Raw genomic sequence first — 21999 nt, 5'->3', positions numbered from 1 at the left:
CGCGAATTTTCCGCGAATAATGCAGGGAAATGTTCCCAGAGAAATCCGCGAATGTGTGAGTCCACGAATCTGGAGAACGCGAATACGGGGGTCCACTATATATATATATATATATATATATATATATATATATACAGGCAGTCCCGGGTTACGACGGGGGTTCCGTTCTTGAGACGCGTAAGCCGAAAATCGTCGTAAGCCGGAACATTGTCAAAAATCCTAAGAAAACCTTACTTTTAATGCTTTAGGTGCATTCAAAACTATGTAAACTGCATTCTTATTGCATTTTTCATCAAAAAAAACTTTAAATATTGATTATTTTGCATTTTTGGTGTCATATTTCATCTGCCAGATCAGCATTTGTAGGCGTCGTAACTCTGGAACATGCGTCGTAACCCTGGAAATAATTTCTGATGAATATAATTGAAAAGTGTCGTAACCTCGGAACGTTGTAAGCCGAGACCGTCGTAACCCGGGGACTGCCTGTATATATTATATATATATATATATATATAATATATATATATATATATATATATTATATATATATATATATATATATATATATGTATGTTATTATAATTTTAATATTGAAGTTACTTCTGTCTCCAGATAAGAATTCCATCATGTAACATGAAAATTGAAAATTTCAGGCCTCATGGCTGGAGCACATTAAGAACGGCATGAAAAGTTGTTAAGTGGCAAAAGAAATCCGATATCTAAAGCAACATTTTTATTATTAAAATAAATAGGGTTTTCAAGACCATCAAATCACATTTAATCTTCATAAGGCTCGCTTGAAGGGTTTGTTCTTATGAGGTAAAAATCAAAGCAAGCTAAAATTTTAATTTGGGCAGCTACGCACGAAGAGACTGAAAAGAATGGATCATAATGAAAAGGCACAAAGCCATACTGTTAGACCCAAAATAATAATGCAAAGAGCCTTTAGTACCTTTACATATACATATATATATCTTGCCGAGTCTATTCGACCATACGCCACTAATTTAAATAAAATACACAAACCGGCACTTCCCTTATCTCTCGTTGCTGGTTACCTTCCTGCAAATGGAATCAAGCTAAAAATACCAGTTAGGCTAATGAATCCTCGTAGATACAAAAATATACTTTTTATTTCCCAAACTAGCTAAACATGATATGGAACAAAATGAATAAAAATGATGTAAATAAAGAACTAAGTCTGACCCTCAAAAGACCGTAAACTGTTATTCTATTCTCCTGAATTAGATAAAGTAATTATCCCTTAAATCTCACTGTCTGATTGATCATACTTTTAAATAGTCAAGTCTTTTAAGAGAACCCATTATCTTGTATAATGCCATGAACCCATCTGAAACAAAGAGACATATTTGTTAAATCACCCCATGTAAAGAAACATTAAATGAATGTGTACACGCTACACTTCTCTCTCTCTTTTCAAAGGGTAACTTTTCAAAGTCTTACTAGTACACTACCTTACGATGGGTGCGCCCTTGAGTCCTCCAAAAGTGTTCTATATCTCCACACCGATAATTAGAGTGTGTCACCTTCTCTAGCCCCTCGGACTCTTGGGCCCCATACATTACACGCACGAACACACACACATACGGTCACGCCTTTTGGAATGGCATAGCAACCGAGTGCCACACCCAGGCTCTAAGAGGTTATCAGCCTCATATTGCATGGTCATTGATTTTGACTGTTCTTTCAATTCAGCATTCTTCGAGGAATCAAGTGCTTGTCGCTAAGCCCTCCTGTCACTGAGTGGAGAAGCTGAGATTTAACAATTCACTGCCACACCTTTTTTTTAAGATATATATATATATATATATATATATATATATATATATATATATATATATATATATATCCTATTGTAAAACAATGAATGTGACGTCCGAAAATAAGGTGTACACATTTTAGACTGTCAGACATCTTAAGAACGGTAGTCCACAATATAAGGAGTGTGATACATTAAAATTTAAACTTAAATCTATAATTCTCTGGTTTTAATAAAAACTTGAGGCAGTGTCTTTGTCGGCTGTTAATAATATATATATATATATATATATATATATATATTATATATATATATATACACACATATATATATATTATATATATACTATACTATATATATCCTATTATAATATATATATAATATAATAATATCCTAAGTATTAAAAAGAATGTGACGTCCGAGAATAAGGTGTACACAATTTTAGACTGTCAGACATCTTAAGAACGGTAGTCCACAATATAAGGAGTGGTGATACACTAAAATTTAAACTTAAACTCTATAATCTCGGTTTAATAAAACTTGAGGCAGTCTCTTTGTCGGTTGTTAATGAGCTTCGACGTAACCGGGTGACAATTATTTGGTTTTACAATATTTCTTGCCGGACTGATAGGGGTTTTGTACAATATTTCGTAACGGGAGAAAAAAGATCATTGTTACAATGTTGCTCTTCTAATATTGTTAAGGTTTCTAATTCTTGAAGTCAGATTCAATTGTTTTGACCCAATATCAACAGCTCTCCTAAACTACGGGACAGAAGATTAACGATGGCCTAGGTTTTGCTGCTATGACCATCAGTATAATGGCCAATGGGCCAATTGAATATGAACTGCCGTTTATATTCAAGTGATGGTAATCTACAACAGTAATCGTGGACGACATTATATATATATATATATATATATATATATATATATATATATATATATATAAATATATATATATATATATTATATATATATATATATATATATAATGTATGTATGTAAGGTTCTCTGTTCAAGTTACCAGTGACCATTATAGTGAATGACCGTCGGAAACTGCAAGTAATTTCGAGTACGTCTAAAGATATCTTCCTGCTCTAAGTGTGTGAAGTCAGTGATTGGACGAAACCTGCGAACTCCAGGACCTGGCTTAGATGTTACTTTCGACCTGTAAGGACGTCGCATGTATAGGTTTAGCTAACAACACTACGTTAGTTAAGCAAACCCTGTAGTGGACGTAAGACGTGTTGTGGAGTGATAATGAATTTTAAGGGGAGATCGTAGCACCCATTTTTTTGGGAATCCGAATGAATATAGCGACCAAGTAAAGAGATGTGATGTGTACGATTAGATTCTACTTGAAAAGCATAAGGTAACGATCAGTCAGCCACAATAGGTAGTGTAGAAGCCAAGGATCGACAATATCAGAACAGCATACTGCGAAGAAGAACGTGAAGAATAAAATAAAAATCTGAGCATTAAAGAACTACATCCTATATATAGGATGTGAACACAATGAAATGAAACAATGTTTTGGTGCATATATTACAATCTGAACCATTATGTAGAGGACGAAGAACTGAAAGGCATCTTAATCCTACGTAGACGTAGGTGAGGTCAGTGAGACACTACCCTCACTCTCGGTTATTTCTTTGCAGTTGTTTGAATGTACATACTTGTTTCGAAGAACAGAGGTAAGCCATATAATTACACTAGGCTTAGTAGATTGGCCCGCATGCGGTAATAAGATGCAGTGTAGCGTGGATGAAATTAATTATAGTTTAAAATTATAATAAAATTAAACTTAGAGTAAAAGAAGGGCATTTTAAACAAGAGGAAGCAAATACGGCATCTTTTTACCACTGGATGGCCCAAAGAGTAATGAAATAGGTGCTTTAGAAATTCTTAACGCTACTCTTGATTCATCTCTAGCACGTCTGTCGTAGTCACTACTGTCATCGTTAATACTTAATCATTGTAGTGAGGCACATTTGTGGAGATATTCCTGTTTTCTACATTTAATTATGTAATAAGCAACAGCACACTACCCCGAGTCTGTTTTGTAGAAGCTCTAGTTAGATGAAGGTCGTCAGATGATTAGGCTAAACATTCAAAATTGAAGCCAGTGGTCTTAACGTGGTTTGGCGCTGTGAAGACGATAACCAGTATTAATCCTGACGAGAACCACAACGTTTTACTGTTAATAATAAATGCAATTGGGTTGTTACCAGACATTTCACAGTTTAGAATTGTATCTCATTAATCATGCAATAGACGCATAATTACAAAGTTCTTATGATAATACATAGCTATGCAACTGAAAGCAATATCGAATAAAAGTTCATAAGATATCCAAACCAAAATCATGAAACTGAATACTAATCCTCCCCCAACTTCCCCCCCCCCCCTCTCTCTCTCTCTGTCTCTCTCTCTCTCTCTCCCTCTCATCTCTCCTCTCTCTCTCTCTCTCTCTCTCTCTCTCTCTCTCTCTCTCTCAAAAACGTCGAATTAATGATCGTCTTATGTAGCAATGCTCACCTATAAAAATGCAGTGACACCACGATAAAGGTTTGCTTCTTAGTTGCATATCTGTATTTTAATTAGTTGTTTTAATTTATTCAGTTAATAGGTTGTATTTTATATTAGTTTTTTTATTTTGTTTCAAGATAACTTTATATTTTCTTTCTACTGTTCTTCAATATCAGTTTCGTAATCTTACCAAGACTAAAAACATTTAATTTCGCAGCATTTTCTTTATGGTTAATAGTGGATTGTGTACGCTTTAACGAAATACAGCAACTATTAAAACCACTAAAACTGCGCTATTTGATTTATTATACTCTCATAAAATAAACCATATTTCTTTCATGTGTAGTCAAGACTTAGTGACTTGAAATATAAATTAACAGAAACCGAAAAGTTGTGAATCGAACTATTATCGAGTGGTTTTCTTTACCACCGTGGTAATAAAAGAACTCCTTAGGTCGATATGGGAATGAAAAGTCTTCCATAAATAGATATCTATTTGAAGATTTATGATGATCGCTAGTGTGTTCTTGTATTTTATTTACTCATTCTTTTATTTATTTAATCGTTGCTAAAGGACTTGAGTTATAAGGCGGTTAATTCGAATGAAATTTCTAAACTTCGTTATTACTTTTATTCGTAAAAAAAAATCAATGAAAGTAATTCAAACTTTAGATATAAGTTATTGAAAGTATTATATTATTGTTGTTGTTATTCATTAGTAAGTAAAGTACTTCATATTTAGACATATTTAGACCTGAGTTTTCAATCTGGGCTTCGCATTAGATTTACATAAGCTGAAGAAAATAAGTGTATATGCCTATCAAGAGAGTCCCGAGGCTGACAGTGAGTGTGGTTGAAATAATAATGACGTTTTTATTTCAATTAGCCCATTATATCTGGTGTGGTATCATTTTATACAAAATGCCCTGAACACGAGTACTACTTATCAACAGATGTGTCAGAATGGTCAGAGCGATGGGTCGGTCTAGCAGGCCTTGAGGTAGGCTAACTGTTAACATCTGTTTCTTGCAATTGTTTTACAGTTACTTTTGTAACATAGACATATTCTCATGGTTGTCATTACTAATCGAGTTACGTTTTATTTATTCTTTTATTTTAATTCAGTCATGCTTATAGGACGTGCTGTAAAATTAGCGTAGCTGGAATGTCGGTCATAAGAGCATTAGTAACTTCATTGACAAGCTACTCTTGGTAAACCGGTCTTGTTTTGGGCAGTCATGCCCATAAACATATATGTGGCCATGACCATCTATAGATCTCCACACGCTATATAGAAGGGGGAAAAAGGGGGCAACTGCCTGGCCGCGATTCGCGTCCGTCTGCATTTCATCTGGGTCTTTGCCGGAACACCCTAACTGTGTTTCTGTAACTTACAGTTATATTTATCTCGGAAAACGCATACACACACACACACACAGATATATATATACTATATATATAGATATATATATAGATATATATATATATATAATATATATCTGTGTGTGTGTGTGTGAATGGCTACATCGAACTTGTGCTCAGATCTGCTCACTCCAACCCCTCCTCACCCACACCAGAGCCCTCTCATATCCTCTCTCCAGACTTCGTCCCTGGGCCATTTCTTCCAAATTATTTATCTTGCATAAATGCAGATGACACGCCATAGAGTCGGAATCACGGAAGATGACACTGCTAGATTTTTTCGCTTAAGCTAATTTACTTTGTAGTTGTTGTTGGGGGAGGGAGGTAGGCCTAGTCCGCGTTGAGGTAAAGCTACAGAAATTTTAGGATAGGATATTTATGATTGATTTAGGTATGAGAATGGAAATATGAAAAATAAATTATGTGCATGTTAAACAGTACAGAAAAATTAGTTCTAATAAAATATAGCATATTTATTATCATTTTCGTTGGTGAAACAAGTCTCTATTTGACCGAAGATTTAGCGTATCTTAATTTACGCTAAAAGCTGAGAGCAAAATTTTTACAACTTAATGCGTGAGGGGAATATCTTGTACACATCCAGAGTAAGCTGGAGGTCAGATCAACGCCTTGTTGCTTCTCCCCATTGCATTATTCCACAGTATTTTCTTTGCAATTCATCTTTCATCTCGTTGAGAAGCATTATCAGCTTAAACGGGTACAGTTGGAGTCATGTTTTGCCTTGCTCAGACTCTGCACTTTCGTCACTGTGACGTCACGCTTGTGTATCCCTAGACTCTCTCTCACTCAATGGCAATTAAATCCAATAAATCTCTCAACTGGTGTATGTGCATAGTTGGGCCATCCACACTTTCACCTCCCTCTCCTTCTTCATAAGGCAAGCTGGATAACAAACAAACATTATGAACAATTTACTTATATTTTGAGTATTCTGTTGAGTCCGTCTCCTCTATACATTTCCATCATCGCAGGTGGTTGTTGTTCAGTGGATAATAGCAATAACAATATTACATAATTGTCTGGTGTTTTCCCGTTGCATGGAACCAGTGGTTATTCAGCAACGGGAGCAACGGCTTTATGTGACTTCCGAACCACGTCGAGAGTGAACTCCTATCACCAGAAATACACATCTCTAACACCTCAGTGAAATGCTCGAGAATCGAACTCGCGGCCACCTCCGAGGTGGCAGGTCAAGACCATACCGATCACGCCACCACTCGGGCGCTTAATTAACAATATTATGAAAGTAAATAATGTACCTTCGAACATGATGGGGCGTATGATGACGTCATAAGTAACTCCTTTCCCTTGCTTCCAGGTAGCTTTGGAACTTTTAATCGATTTTGTTTTCCCTGCGTCTCATAACCTACCATCCTTCAAGAGGCGGTCTGTTGCTTACTTTGGGATTAAACCCTCTTCTTTGTTTCCTTGCATTTTTCATATTTCATAACGGGCCGGGGTTAAATAAAAAACATGAAAATGAAGTCTATTCTTCATAATGTTAATTTCGTTCTTATGGGGCAAGGATAAGAGGAATATCTTAGCAAGTATGATTTATTGCAATAATAAGCCGAATAATGTTTTAGCATGTAAGATGAATACAACAATCAGTCATATACATATTAGCAAAATACAGAGAATGACGAAATTGACATATTGCAAGCTCAATGACATACGTAGATTGCCTATCACTGACGTTTTTCTCAAACTTACACATTATTTTATATACTAATGTCATGAATGTGGAATGCAGAATGCAGTCGCTTCGTGGATTATTTTCCTTTATTTGAGTTATAATGATGCTGTAAACAGTAGGGATTTTCTTTTCTTTTTACTATTTTACGAGCGTCTTCATGTGGTCACGAACATGGAAGCTTGTCAACATTCACCATCTCTTGTCTCAGAAACAGATTTTCAGCAGTCGCCACGATCGATTAAGTTTGACCAATCTTATTTGATGAAGTGCCTCCCCGCCCCCCTCTCTCTCTTTCTGCATGTACATACGCAAGTGTTCATGCTTACACACGCGCCCACATGCATACTCCTAATACTGGATTCGCTTTAACCGACGCGAATACATCCCTCTTTTGTTTGATACAAAGGAAACTGGGATTTCCCAATAGGCATAGGTTCGAATCCTGGCACTTATCAGCTATAATTCCTTTCGGTGTAAATTATTTTTACACACACACACACACACACACACACACACACACACGCGCGCACACAACAAAGCTGAAAACGCACAAAGGTTCAGAAATCAACAACTAGCTAACCACTTCAGGAATGGCTGAGGCTCACTAATTATAGGATTCTTCCGGCACAGCACATTCACTAACGACACACCTGATGCTGCAAGAGGCATTCATTTAATATTCACGCTGACTTATAATTGGGTTATGCGTCGTATTCATGGAGCTCTTGTTCCAGTCTAATTGACTCTTTATTAAAACTAGTCTTCATCTTCACTGTCGTCATTACCATCTTCAATCTCATTTCCCTCGTCACTTTCGTCATTTTCGCCTTCATTATCGCCCTCTTCACTGACGCTTTTGTCTTCATTTTCACCGACTGAACCGTGACTTTGCTCTTCATTTTCAATTCTTAAGAACTTCAAGTTTTGCTCGCTGATCTGATCTTGTTGGTCTAGTAGGTGTTTCAGAAGGTCTTGGTATCTATTTTCGCGGTTTTCTTGAAGCCGTCGGAGAAAGTTGACGTTTGCGTCGTGATGCATCGAATAGCCGCCGTCTAATGTATTATCAACTGGCGGTTTCAGTTCAAATTCTTGACGTTCATCACATGGGCGTGACGCTGATTCATCTAAGAGGAGTCTCTTTATAATTCCTCGGGGAATATTGTGCATGTTAGAAGTACCAGAGTTCAATAGCAAATGTTTTGCCTCCCCATAATGTGGTTTGTGTGCTTTCTCGACTGAACTGAATTTGAAAAACTTATGATGTCCAGTTCCCGGATGCCCGAGATGAGGCTCAAATACAGGATGTCCTTGCCGAAACTTGATGTCACCGTATGTCTCTTGATTTGGGTTTTTAAGCTGAAACACGACACGTTTCTGAAAGGCAAATTTGACGGGTTCCTCGGTGGCGGGGGGCTCGTGTTTCTCCTCCTTCAGGAGTGATAGCATCGCCTCCTCTTCCTGGCCCTCCGCGTTCTCCCTCTCTTCCTGTATAAATTTCTCGAACTGTTCGAACTTTAGGTCATCTTTGTATTCTGCCGTGAGCCCGGGATAATAAGTCACGTCCCAGTTATCAACCGAGCGTTTTGGCCTCTGCCTTGGTTTGGGTTTGGGGCGTTTTGTGGTGGTCGTTAGCCAAGACTTGGGATGTCCACACGCTCCATCAACCAATATCAGAATAACGTTCACGAATAACAACAGCACAGTGAATAATTTCATCGCGATGAAATTCACTCGAGTAGTATCTCTTAAGGGAATGGGATCGGCGTGAGTATTGAGCCTTTACTCTTCCCCGCTGCTCAGGGGAAACTAAGCAAAGCAAGTTCAGACCTCAGAGATTAAGTCGAGGATAGGGACATTCCAGTCGCTGATGATATTATCGGTGGTGGGGAAGGGGATGGGAAGGCGGTTAGGGGAGTTTGTTTGTTGATGCTAGGGAAGGTTGAGGGAGGGAATCGGCTGAATGAAGACCTCCTGCGACCACCCAGCCACCAATGGTCTAGAAGGACCGTGCAGCAGCCACCCTACCCGAGATCACAAAGTTTCTCAAGGGCTCCTTCTTACCCTGTCAGCGAAAGGCTCATCAGTTTTGTGCCTTGGAGTCACGCTATCCCTGTCGGCCATAAGGGTTGAGATAATCCCGTTATTTCTGATTTCGCCTTTCGGCAGTTTTCCACAAACTACTTTACAATCTTCGTAGAACTTTAGATTGCAAACAGCTGGACTCTCTTGAGTTTCACAGCAGCTGGAGTTGGTCTGTGTGTCAGAGCCTTTAATCTATATGTCAAAAGCGCGTTCAGTGGTGAGTGATCAAGATGAATAATTCCATGATGTGAGAGAATTCTAGATCATACGCATGAAATGTCACGTCCGCTTTATCGTTCACGTTAATGGGAAAATGCGCGGCGTGTTAAAATATCTTGTTTGCTGTACAGTTCCAGAAATAATGATATTCGAGTACTGCCAGAGAAAGGCTGGTGGTAGAAATAAAAGAAAAAGTACTGAATAAAGAAAACCATAACCCCAGGTCAGGTCGCAATGAATCCCGAGTGCAAATGGAGTGAATGATTCACGAAAGTTAGGGGAGACTTAATAAGGAAATGACAATGACAAGTTATGCAGCTTGTAAACAACTCAATCTCTGTCAACAAACATTCGTTCATACGCAGTAGAACATATGTATACACGTTACTTTGAAGAAAACCGAAACACACTTCTGAATAGTTCAAAAGGCTACGCATCGAGCCTACAATAATTTCCTGTATATTACACACACACACACACACACACACATATATATATATATATATATATATATATATATATATATATTTTTTTTTTTTTTTTTTTTTTTTTTTTTTTTTTTTTTTTTTTCCTTTTCTGGGAGTCGCATGTCTCGGCTGCTTCCTGAGATGCAATAAGTTATACAATAACCCATTTCGACACAAAAGCATGACGTGCTAAGAGAGAGAGAGAGCCCATGATAACACACGCGCACACACATATCTTTATATCTATATTATATATATATATATATATATATATATATATATATATGTGTGTGTGTGTGTGTGTGTGTGTGTGTGTGTGTGTGAGTGTGTGTGTGTGTGTATTTATATTATAAAAGTTGCATCCCCTTTCATCAAGAGATTATTCTCTTTCAAAATTTTAGGGGACCTTCTGGTGAATCTTCTAACTGCTAAATTATAGCTAGATTAACGACGCAAGTGCTGTTTACACTGATTGTTTCATTACTTGTATCACTTGTTTATTGTCATACATTAACGTAATGACTGCTACATCCCTTCAACATTTTGTACTGTATATAATCTACAGGTGTATGTGATATAATGAGTATCGTGTATCATTTGTGCATTTTTTTGTATACTCAAAAACTATTTCTTTCCCTTCCAAAAACGTGTGCGTTGTTTATTTGTCATGGGAGTTATGTTTACCCTTGCGTTTACCTCTTCGGTATATGTGTTTACGCGGTAACCACATGGATATGTACTTAGAGAAACACAGAAGGACAACGTTATCATGGTCTCTCTCTCTCTCTCTCTCTCTCTCTCTCTCTCTCTCTCTCTCTCTCTTAATGCTTCTGCTTTTGTGTCGAAATGCGTTGTATATCATGTAACTTATTGCACCGAGATTTTTCTCAGAAAGCAGATGCGACATGCGTGATTCCCAGAAGTAAGAGAAATAAACAAACACAATATACCAAATACCAAGAGCTCAGTAATATAGGTCTTCACTTCTGATTGCGTTTGGAAGTTTGATTTGTATTTGCTGACTATAGGATAGGATATTTATGATTTATTAATTAGAATAAAAATTTAAAAAGTAAATATTGTGCATGTTAAACAGTACAGAAAAAGATTTCTAATCAAATTTAGCATATTTATTATTTGACTGTAGAGTTTAGCACGTTTTAATTTATTTGGTATACTAAATTTAGGCAATGTTTTCACTTATAACTGAGAGTATACTGAACGTATGTAATTTGTCTTCTTTTTAGTTGATCCTTGTTGGTAGTACAAGTAGTACTAAGTATGAGTTTCAATTTCGAAGAGCACTTCACTTCACGTTAAGTTAGGAATATGATGTTTACAAGTTATGCATGAGGGGAAAATCTTGCACACGTCCCGAATAAGCTGGAGGTCCCATCACGCCTTGTTTTTCTTCAACTGTTGTATGTAAACTTGGATTACTCTCAAGTTCCGCTTCCATAACGGTGAAGAAAGTATATACCTACCTTGTAGCAAATGGCTACAGAAAATTAATAACCAGTCCTTTTGCACGGTATTATTAATATTTGCACAAAATATCTGATCAAAGTAAATGTTACATCGCTAATTTAATGGCTCGTAATGTCTTCGTTTTATTCCAGTTTTAAACAATCCGAGCAATTTGTATAACTTCAGTATTAGGAAAAATATCTTTGAAACTTTTCATATTAGTTCCTTCCATCGCTTGTGACTCGTCTACGATGCTTTTTAGTAATGATATTATAGATAATGATGATGATTAGTTTGTTTCCATAGGAGACGTCGTTCGGTGCTTAGAATTTACAGATATTTTAAAACGCCGAGACCATTATATGAAGAGGGGCATGGCTTGGTTTAGGTTATAGGTGGGTTGGTAAGTGGGGGGAGAGGATGCGGGGAGCGGGGAGGTCAGAAGGCAAGTATTGATGCGGGGAGGATATGGAGAAAGAAAATAAGGGCCCAGGTACCTCAAACAAAGGTAAATGCAGTTCTCCAACTCTCACAAATAACTATGAGGTCCATTTGACGCATCGTGAGCCCTCGCCTACCCCTTTAGAGGTCTCTAGGGTCCGTTCTAATCCCACTTCCTCACACCCTACCCCTCGCCTGATTCCTCCTCAGGTAGAATTCCTCCTCCTACTCCTCCTCCTCTTCCTTTCTATTTGTTTGCAGTCTGTCGTCGAACTATTTGTATTTATTGCATTTCCGTGTTTATTCATTTAGCAATTTTAAGAGCAGGAGAGACGCGTTTTTTCACGTACTTGTAAATAAGATTGTAGTATTATATCCGATGTTATTTAAATTCGTTAAACAACGACGTAAAACGACTGAGTTCAAGTTTGTGGGCGTAGCATAATCGCCGCCAAATCCTTTTTAGATGACTCACGCCTGCATGAACGAGTAATCTACAGTGTATTGTATAAGAATATCTGTGGGTGGCGGGAAGGGATAATACTGTAATGTGTTTTGATATTAAACTTACGTCTACTCACAGTTAGCATTACATACGATGATTTTCAGATGGCTTTTCGAAACATTGAATTTAAAATTGTTATTATTGTTATTGACAGTTAAAAGCCACAATAGTGTTAAAAATATATTTTTGTACAATGCTAAAAATGAGTAGGAGAGACTTTCGAATACTGCTCCGTATCCCCAGTCCCACTGATGGTAGGACTGAAGAGGGATACGGAGCAGTATCCACTACTGTGGCTTTTAATTGTCAATATCGTAGCCTCGTTACGGAGGTTCCTTGGTTCATTATTATTATTATTATTATTATTATTATTATTATTATTATTATTATTATTATTATTATTATTGTTGTTGTTGTTGTTGTTGTTGTTGTTGTTGTTGTTGTTGTTGTTGTTGTTGTTGTTGTAAAATACTTCCTTTGGGTACTGTTAAATGGAAAACGCCCACTAAAAAGTAACTTTTATTACCATTTCCAACATTATGATTATCACTTTCCTTAGACTACAACAATATATTAAGTACAGTTCGTAAAAAAGATGTAATCATAAAACAAATCAACGAGAAAAATTGCTGAGAGAAATATAATAAAAAAAAAGCATAAAACAATCGAGAGGAATTGAAAACAAGCGTCGTGTAGACGCCATTCAAAATAAACTTTCTTTAAAGTACGTTTGATGAACACCTTTCCCTTGATACCTTTGCTTGGCAGAGAGAAGGGAGGAATTCTTTATTATACTGGAACGATGGCTGGGAACATTTTTACCTTATTTCCCGGAAATTCCAACAGTACGTCCATCTTCGGTCTCGATTCCAAGGCCGTTTTCATTTTGATTAAGGAGAATTAAACTCTGTAATCATTTCCGCTATCACATGTTTTCTAAAAAAAAAAAAAAAAAAAAAAAAAAAAAAAAAATCCCAGTCCTACATATTTAACCTGAAAAAACTTTTAAATGTCTTTGAGACAGGTCACTCGTATAAGACTTGACGGCTGAATACACTTAAATTCATTCATTTATCTCTTCAAAGAAGACAGTCTCGATCTTCGTTCACTGACCTGGCACTATAAACATCTCCGGGGACGATTGCATTTGTTTTTTTCCAAAGTTAACTATCGTGAAGATATTCCATTCCTATACCCTTGAAAAGGCGTTTGAAAAAGCTCGCTCAAGGACAGTAAATATCACTTATTTCTACAGAAATATTGTCTATTTTTTTTATCCACAGTTACTGGCGATGGTTTTGCTCTGTTTTTTTTAGTCGGCATTAACATTGGAAGTTTTCTTCTTATATTTGATAGCGTGTTGAACACCGAATTGAAGAAACTGACTTCCGGTTTGCGAAGGCAAGACAGATGAATTCCAGATCTGTCGATATTCTGCGATTCTTCGGCAGTTCTTTTTTTACACGAATACATAATTTCTTAACATTTTTTTTTTACCTTGTATAGTCATATTTAATGAGTGAATTTTCCTTTCGGTAGACATGCTCCTCGTATGTCCTCAAGTGTTCACTTGAACGATATGATTACAACTTCATTCACATCGACTTTCTTTGCACATTACCAGTCTTTTAATGAATGGTTCTTAGAGCCCTGATTAAGGCTTGCTATTTACATTCCATCCTCACAGCTTATAGTAGTTCACTCTGTGTTCTGTTCCAGTTAGTAGTATTTACACTCGTCAGCGAAGTTAAACGGAATATATATTTACTAGTATCTATTATGTTTACCTCCTGTCATAAGTATACCTTTATAAGTTATGGATTGATTTTAAAGGCAACTGGACCACTTTTTTATTTATTTAATTCTACCTTATCTTATTTTATTTTTCATTATTATTTTTAGTTCATCTCTCTCTTCAGTCCTTTATAGTTCGTCAGATTAAATCATCACGAGGACATTTGTTTCTGTCAATTTTTTTTTTTTTAGATTTTCCTTTTCACGGAACTTTCACCGCCTTTCTTCAAGTCATAGATTTATTCCCTCCTTCTTCGCCCTCTTCACCAACCAATCGTCTTCGTTAGCCTCTTCTTCATCGTCTTCGTCGTCGTCAGCAGCCATATCAAGGTCGAGCGTGTGGTAGATCCTTCGTCGCGTCTTGCCTTGACTCCTGCAATGACATTATTACTTTTATTATCGTTTCCTTCATCCCTTTGTGTTTTAGAAGGACTAACTTATTATTATTATTATTATTATTATTATTATATTATTATTGAGTGTCTATACCCGCAACCTCACAAGCTATACTACAGAGGAACAAATACTTGAAAAAGAAGACCCATTAAAAACAATGAGATGTTATTTGAAGGGCTCTCTCTCTCTCTCTCTCTCTCTCTCTCTCTCTCTCTCTCTCTCTCTGTTTAAAAGAATGCTAGACAAAATCATTAGGACACTGTGAATGCACAGTAAAGCCTGCTCCTACAGATAAGTGAGCATGCGATGTCTCCTCGGATGGACTAACAAGTCTCTGAGACATCCTAATCCTTGCAACTCTCTCTCTCTCTCTCTCTCTCTCTCTCTCTCACAATGAAGATTCGCTCACCGGACCTGCTGCGCTCATGTTCCTCACCTGGTCATGACAGCTGCCGCGGCTACGACAAAGGCGATTGAAGCGGCTATAAACGCAGCCGGTTTGAAAAGCAGCGACAAAGACGTCCTCGCGTCCACACAGGACCCCCATACAATGGCCCCGGCTCCCACCCCTACCCGCCAACACCACCAGGATGCCCAGGATTCTCGTTCCTGGTCGCCTGCAAGAAAAGAAAGTTTTTTTTTTTTTATTAGTTTTATTTTCTTTGTCCGTTTTGGAAGACACGACTCTGTCATGAGAACAAGTTGGTGATTTGGGTATCTCTCTCTCTCTCTCTCTCTCTCTCTCTCTCTCTCTCTCTCTCTCTCTCTCTCTCTCTCTAAAAGTATGACTGATGTTTAGAAGTGAGGTATAGGGTAGTAGTTTTGGATGATATCTCTGTTATGAAAGTAAGTTCGTGATTTGGGGCCCCTCTCTCTCTCTCTCTCTCTCTCTCTCTCTCTCTCTCTCTCTCTCTCTACCATCTATGGGTGAAGTACAAGGTAGTAATTTCATAAATGAACAAAACTAAGACAAACTTTATGATAAGTATTTAACATAACTGAATGTTTAATGCCAATAGGCGAGTGTATTCTCCTTGTTTTAATTGTCAAAAAAAAAAAAAAAAATTTTTTTTCTTTGATAAAAGACTTTAAATTAGTAAACATGAATCCAGTGTGCATTCTGTACACAATGTAATCAGAGTAGTAGTAGTTGTAGGTATGTCTTTATATCGGCTCCAGATTTTGAAGAGCTTTTCCAAAGACTTACTGACAGTAGCGAGAAGAAGAGCATTATGCCGGACGGAGACCCAGAGAAGCGCGAAGCCCATGCCAAGTCCAGCGAAAGATATGACCACTAAGACCACATTACCGCAGACCCACATCATGATCAGATGGGTCATCAGGGCCAGGCCACTGATGCCCATCACGCCCTGGAGACCCACGCGTGCCATGAGCCACTTTTGAAAGCACAAGGTCAAGCTTTCTGAGGCTAGTGACACCGACACGGCACCTGTCTGCGCCGCGATGGCTGGACCCTGAAATATAGACGTCATTGAATAATTTACACAAACTATACGTACATACATACACTTTTGTATAAGTGAATACCACAGAAAAATGACAGGCAAATGGTCAGTGCTGACCTTCTGCTGCCTGTCATATTCCTTGTGGTATTTGCTTAGATATTGAAGTCACGTGCATTCACTGCAATTTTTAAACTATATATATATATATATATATATACGTATATATATATATATATATATATACGTATATGTATATATATATATATATATATATATATATATATATATATATATATAGTTGTGTTGTTTTTGACAAGAAGAAAAAAAAAACTTATTTATACATAGCATCACGTTTTATATACTTCGTGATCAAGTTATTCATATATATATATATATATATATATATATATATATATATATATATATATATATATATAATGTATGTATATATCAAAGATGTACTCAGATAGAAATGGTTTAACAGTCCACAGTCTCATGTATAACTTGAGACATTTCTATTTCAACAATGACGGTTTTAAGATATTCCATGTACGGGTTTTAATAGCAAGGATCAGCATTTTCCCATGCTCGTCTGAATCACCATGCAAGGAAACAACAGTTATGTAAGAGTTTGATTCTGCTAGTTTAATATTCTTCCCTAATCAAACTGAATAAAAATGATGATAAGGTCTTAACTTAATTAACGTTCTACAACATTGTTACGGAATACGACGAAATACAATAGCGTTAACTATCTGGAGATGAGCAACATAAGTACGGTATGAAAATAGATTCAATATTTTTCCACTCGAAAACATAATTCTTAAGAATATTTAATATAAACTGGTGAGAGTTTTCAATAACAGTGAGAGGCGATTTGTTACCAACTTTGAAATTTTGCGCATGGAAGGCTTCACGCTTGAAATAGCTCGCCCGAGGGAAAGGCCACGCTTGGGAGTTTGGGAAGGTCATGGAAATAAGGTAGGTTAAGTTTGAATGACGTGTGATTTTGCTACACATCTTATGCTCTTCTCGTCCCGTCCTCTTTGTCGAACTTCGAATACATTGTTGAACGGATTATTTATTAGTTTTTTTTTAGCATGTATTTCTTCCATTTCCTATATTTTCCCAGACATGGCATAGATGACATTGTTTGTCCCTAGCGATAATGATGTAGAAGGGGATATTTCATATTCAAGGCGCTGACAATGGGCAACGGAATTCCCTGTTGTATCTCCTGATTTTCATCATTATTTTCTAGATAAAACAAGTGAAAAATGCGCCGGTGCTATCGAGTTTTCTGTACAACGTAAAATGCTGTATAAAATCATCAGCTATGACCTGGAGAGTTTCAGTTGCCCACCAGATACGGTAAAGTGAGGGTGCGTCCCATGCCTCCGGAAAGAGCTGCCAGATGCACGATACAGAGCTAACTTTAATCTTTAATAAAATAAAAACGACTGCAGTTAGAGGGTTGCAATTAGTTATTTTTTGATGATTGGAGGGTGGATGATCAAAATACCAATTTGCAGCGCTCTAGCCTCAGTAGTTTATTTTATTTTATTTATTATTTTTTGTAGATCTGAGGGCGGACAGGGAGGCAAAGCCGTCACAATAGTTTTCTTTTACAGAAAACTAACAACTCAAATCCTTTAAGCTGGCCTTTCCTGCCTCGTATAATCCTCCACCCTGCAAATAGGCGAGTATAGCTACTATCCCTTTTGGATGTTAAGCCGTGACCACCAAGATGAAGGATCTCGGTTAAATCCTACTTTTCCCTGACTTTTCAATCTTCTTCTCTTTACTTGTGCCTGAGCTTAACAAGGGGACTGGATTGCCCGTCCCATCAGCCTATACATTTAAGTGGAATAATTCTACTATATGCTCGATACCAAATGTTGGTCGAATGTTTTAAGACATCCAGTCATCTTGCCTGATAGACAGCATTATGTCAGTCAAGTACTGTTAATAATTATTAATTTTTCTAGATCTAAAAGCCAAAACCAGTATCTAGCCTAGGACCGAAAAGTAAAAAAAAAAAAAAAAAAAAAAAAATAAATAAATAAATAAATAAATAAATAAATAATAATGAAAAAAGAGGGAGATACCGTATACCAAATAAGGTGTATCTTGGCAAATGCTGTGTCAGGCTTCAACCAGCTTTACGGGATGAAAATCAAATGAAAACGAGCAACCTCCGTTTTAAATCTCTTATAACGAAAAGTAGGTAGAAACGAAGAGAAAATTACGCGGTTCGTTGCGTTTTATGGAATTCGGGGGTCCCCCATAAAGCAACGCTTCAGGTCGTTAAGTTTATGACGGAGATCTTTTTTTTTCTCTCTCTCTCTCTCTCTGTTTCAGTTGGTTGTATCATTATATTTTTATATACGGTATCTTCTCTTCTCTCAGTTTGTCCCGTGGTTTGATTCTCAACTTAATTTTATGCACAAAAGAATGTTTCTGTATTATTTCCATCAATCATATTGTATTCTAGTTTATGGAAAGGATTTTTTAAGCCTCCATTTTTCTCCACATACTTTCAACATTTCTCATTTCCTTGTTCTACCTTTTTTTTTTTAATTGTCTTTCCTGTTTCTCATAAGTTTCATTTCCCACCTAATTGTTTTCAGTCCTGTTTTTTCATCATTTACATTTTCCTGTTTCAAAAGATTTTTCAATTTTGTTTTATTCATCTCCGTCACTTGTTTCAAGATTATCTTTTCCTTATCTTTCTCGATCATACTCTTTCTTTATCCTCGCGAATTTTCAAAGTTTGGCTTTTTGTTTCCATGCGTGGTGGCTGCTTTTGTTGTTGTCATCTCTTGTTCCTTGTTTTTAGTCTGATTTGCTTTCAAGTTCTCTCGTTTCACCGTTCTCTCTCTCATATCTGATCACGCCGTCTGTTTCTCCTAATTATTACGAGGTGCGGTTTCCTATATTTTCAGTCTCATTATTTGCCTGAACCTGTTTTAGTCTCTTCCTTAATCCTAACATTTATTTCTACATTTCTTTCTGGCTTATTTCTTATTATTCTCAACCATTTCTCTCTCGTCTCACCTGTTCTCCCGTCACTTCCAGAATGAGCCACAGGCCGAAGGTGAGAGACAGAGCAGAGACGCATCCGTTCGCCAGAATCCAGATGTGGAAGGCAAGCCGCCTTACTCCCTCGCGTAGCACCTGAAATGTAAGTCTCATCACTACATATTATGATTATCATTGTTACTTAACAGCCAAGTTATACGGGATAATTTCTAGGTGAAATCTTATTTTGCAACAAAAGTGAAGAGGTCTTAATTCTATTCACATTTTATAATTAACGTTGCGTGGGTTTTCAAAAGGTCACCGTATTCTAATTTTTTGTCAGTCATTTGTGCGTCCATTTAATTTTTTACTTATTTATTTGTTTATCGCGTGTCAATGAGTCTGATTATATATATATATATATATATATATATATATATATATATATATATATAATATAATATATATATATATATATGTAATTCAGTTACATAATTGTTGTTCTGTTTTAGAAGGGTTACTTACCTCATCATCCAGATAAAGAGAGAGAGGTCTTCTGGTCTTCGGTGGGTCCACTGATCCATATGGGACTGGGATTACCAAAACCAAAATGACAGCACATAATCCTAGAGCCAGCTGCATGCCTCCTAGTATACTGTAAACGCCTGAATCCACGCCCATGAGGCACAGTAGTCCAGCTATGGTTCCTCCGCCTATCACCCACGCTCCCGATGTTAACCCTGCCCAAGTCTTGTGGGCGGCGTAGAAGCTAAACTGAAAAGTGTGGGTGATGGTTCGGTGCAGGATGTCTTGGCTCACTCCGCCTTCGTCGTATCCGTGGGAGTGACAGTGCCAGAGCTGAGCTACTCCCGTCTCTATTCCAGCGCTCGCTAGTGTCCCTAAGATAAGGAGAATGGCCACTCCCGTCTGGATGCCAACGGGCGACTCGATGTTTATAGCCAGGCTTCGAATGTAAGCCTTATCAACAGAGGTCACATTCCTAGATTCCGCATCACCTGTATCAGAATTTTCCGTTTTTCCCTTTTCTGCGCCGGTTGTCATTTGTGAAGGGTTTACAGATCGTTTTCTCCTTTGCTCATACTGGTCATCAAAGGTACCAGAGGATTTCCTATGGGTTCTGGGAAGTGGATGGTTCTGCAAATGGTAGCCGTTTCTACTATGAGGATCATAATATCTTCCGTTTTCATGGTCCCTGTACTGGGCTGAATGGAGACGAGATGCTTGTTGCCTGGGCAAATGTAGCGTTCTACTAGCTTCCACTTTATTGGTTAATTCAGGTTTAACAAAGGCATTACTCCACTCATCTCTGTTGTTTATCCTTTCAAGTGGCAAACCTTCAGCATAATCATCAAATGAACCCCCCCTGTTTGCAAGCCTGTTATTTTCCCTAACTGCCACGACTGGAGGCATTTCTGGTTGTCGTCCCACTAAAGGATTTTCATGTGTTTTGTAATTGTGTTGAGTTTTACGTGCATTAAATGAATGGTTTTGTTTGTAACTCTCGGCACTGGGTTTAGCCTTAGAGTTTGGTTGTTCTTCTTCTTCTTCTTCTTCTTCATCATAATAATAGAAAAGATCATCAGATGAACTTGCACTTGTATCATTAATATTTTCAGCAGAGTTTTGCGTTTGATCACCATTATGAAAACTATGAAAACTTGTTTGAGAAACTTTGCTAGCATCAGGTTTCTGAGATAATGTACCCTTGTGTATCATGCTTGTGTCAGATTGGAAATGTTTTAAGCCAGTCGTCTTGTCTAGAGAACTATCAACTTTGGTTGTGATTTCACTCTGGGCTTGATCTTTTGGTTTTTCTGCTTCGTGTGGCTCTGGAAGCGTTGTTGCATCATGAGCACCTACTATGTTTAATGTAGTTTTACTACTTTGTGTGGGGCTCCCTATAGTAGTTGATGTTGATTCAGATTTTGTCAAAGTTGTCGTGAGAATGCTTCCTGAAATTTTTCCTTGGTCATTTGTTGAGGGCTTGGGGGATGGTAAACTAGTTGGCCCCTTTTCTGTCTCTTTTGGAGCAGTGGATGAAAAACTCGAATTTTCACTCAGATTGCTGGTCGTTGTTGAAGATGGCCGGGGATTCTCTTTTGCAGTGGAGCTGATCTTGATTTCAGAGGGTGGTGAAGAAACTCTGTCAAGTACTGAGTTAGTTACATTCCAAGAAAATTCAGAATTGACGTCAGGAGGTACGTGAGGCTTTGATATCACAGAAGACGCGCTGGATGAAGCGGGGCAGGTGTTTCCCCCAGCTAGAGTAGGCAAGAGAAGGACGGAGGTTGTGTAGAGGACTGAGCCTACTAACGTCAACACCAGCAGAGTCAGACGCCTTGCTGCCCCGCTGTGAGTTCGCTTCATTGCCGCAAGGCAACCATGGACGCCGACGCTGCCCACGAACGTTATGACGCCCATCACGATTCCTACATCTGAAATTCATGTAGCTGTTAAAACAGGTGGTGGAGCACAGAAGGTCACGGTTAATGACAGTTCTTCCTCTCATCGGGATATAAGAGTTATTACTGAAATTGAGATGCATTGTGTTGTCAGGATGTTTTAGAATTTATTAATCTTCGATCCAATGTGGAGATCGAAAGTCGTTTTTTATATTGCAACGAAAAAGCAAACGGATTATTTTGGAAACGGAACTGTAAAAATTAGTGA

General features: G+C 37.5%; 1 protein-coding gene across 6 annotated transcripts in view; it reads right to left on the bottom strand.

Annotated features, from left to right (window-relative positions):
• Positions 1-13137: 13137 nt before the first annotated feature.
• Positions 13138-21999, bottom strand: part of LOC135224320 (uncharacterized) — a 26297-nt gene continuing 17435 nt past the window's right edge. For all 6 annotated transcript variants that reach the window (XM_064263211.1, XM_064263213.1, XM_064263214.1 and 3 more), the window contains exons 3-7: positions 19834-21764; positions 19345-19464; positions 16029-16296; positions 15258-15438; positions 13138-14798 (exon numbers count right to left, since the gene is read on the bottom strand). In XM_064263211.1, coding sequence (XP_064119281.1) covers positions 14657-14798; positions 15258-15438; positions 16029-16296; positions 19345-19464; positions 19834-21764 — 2642 coding nt within the window. In that variant the 3' untranslated portion in view covers positions 13138-14656. The remainder of the gene's footprint in view (positions 14799-15257; positions 15439-16028; positions 16297-19344; positions 19465-19833; positions 21765-21999) is intronic.

This window comes from Macrobrachium nipponense, chromosome 12 (assembly GCF_015104395.2).
Source record: "Macrobrachium nipponense isolate FS-2020 chromosome 12, ASM1510439v2, whole genome shotgun sequence".
Classification (NCBI taxonomy): Eukaryota; Metazoa; Arthropoda; class Malacostraca; order Decapoda; family Palaemonidae; genus Macrobrachium; species Macrobrachium nipponense.
This window is presented reverse-complemented; position numbering and strand designations above follow the sequence as displayed.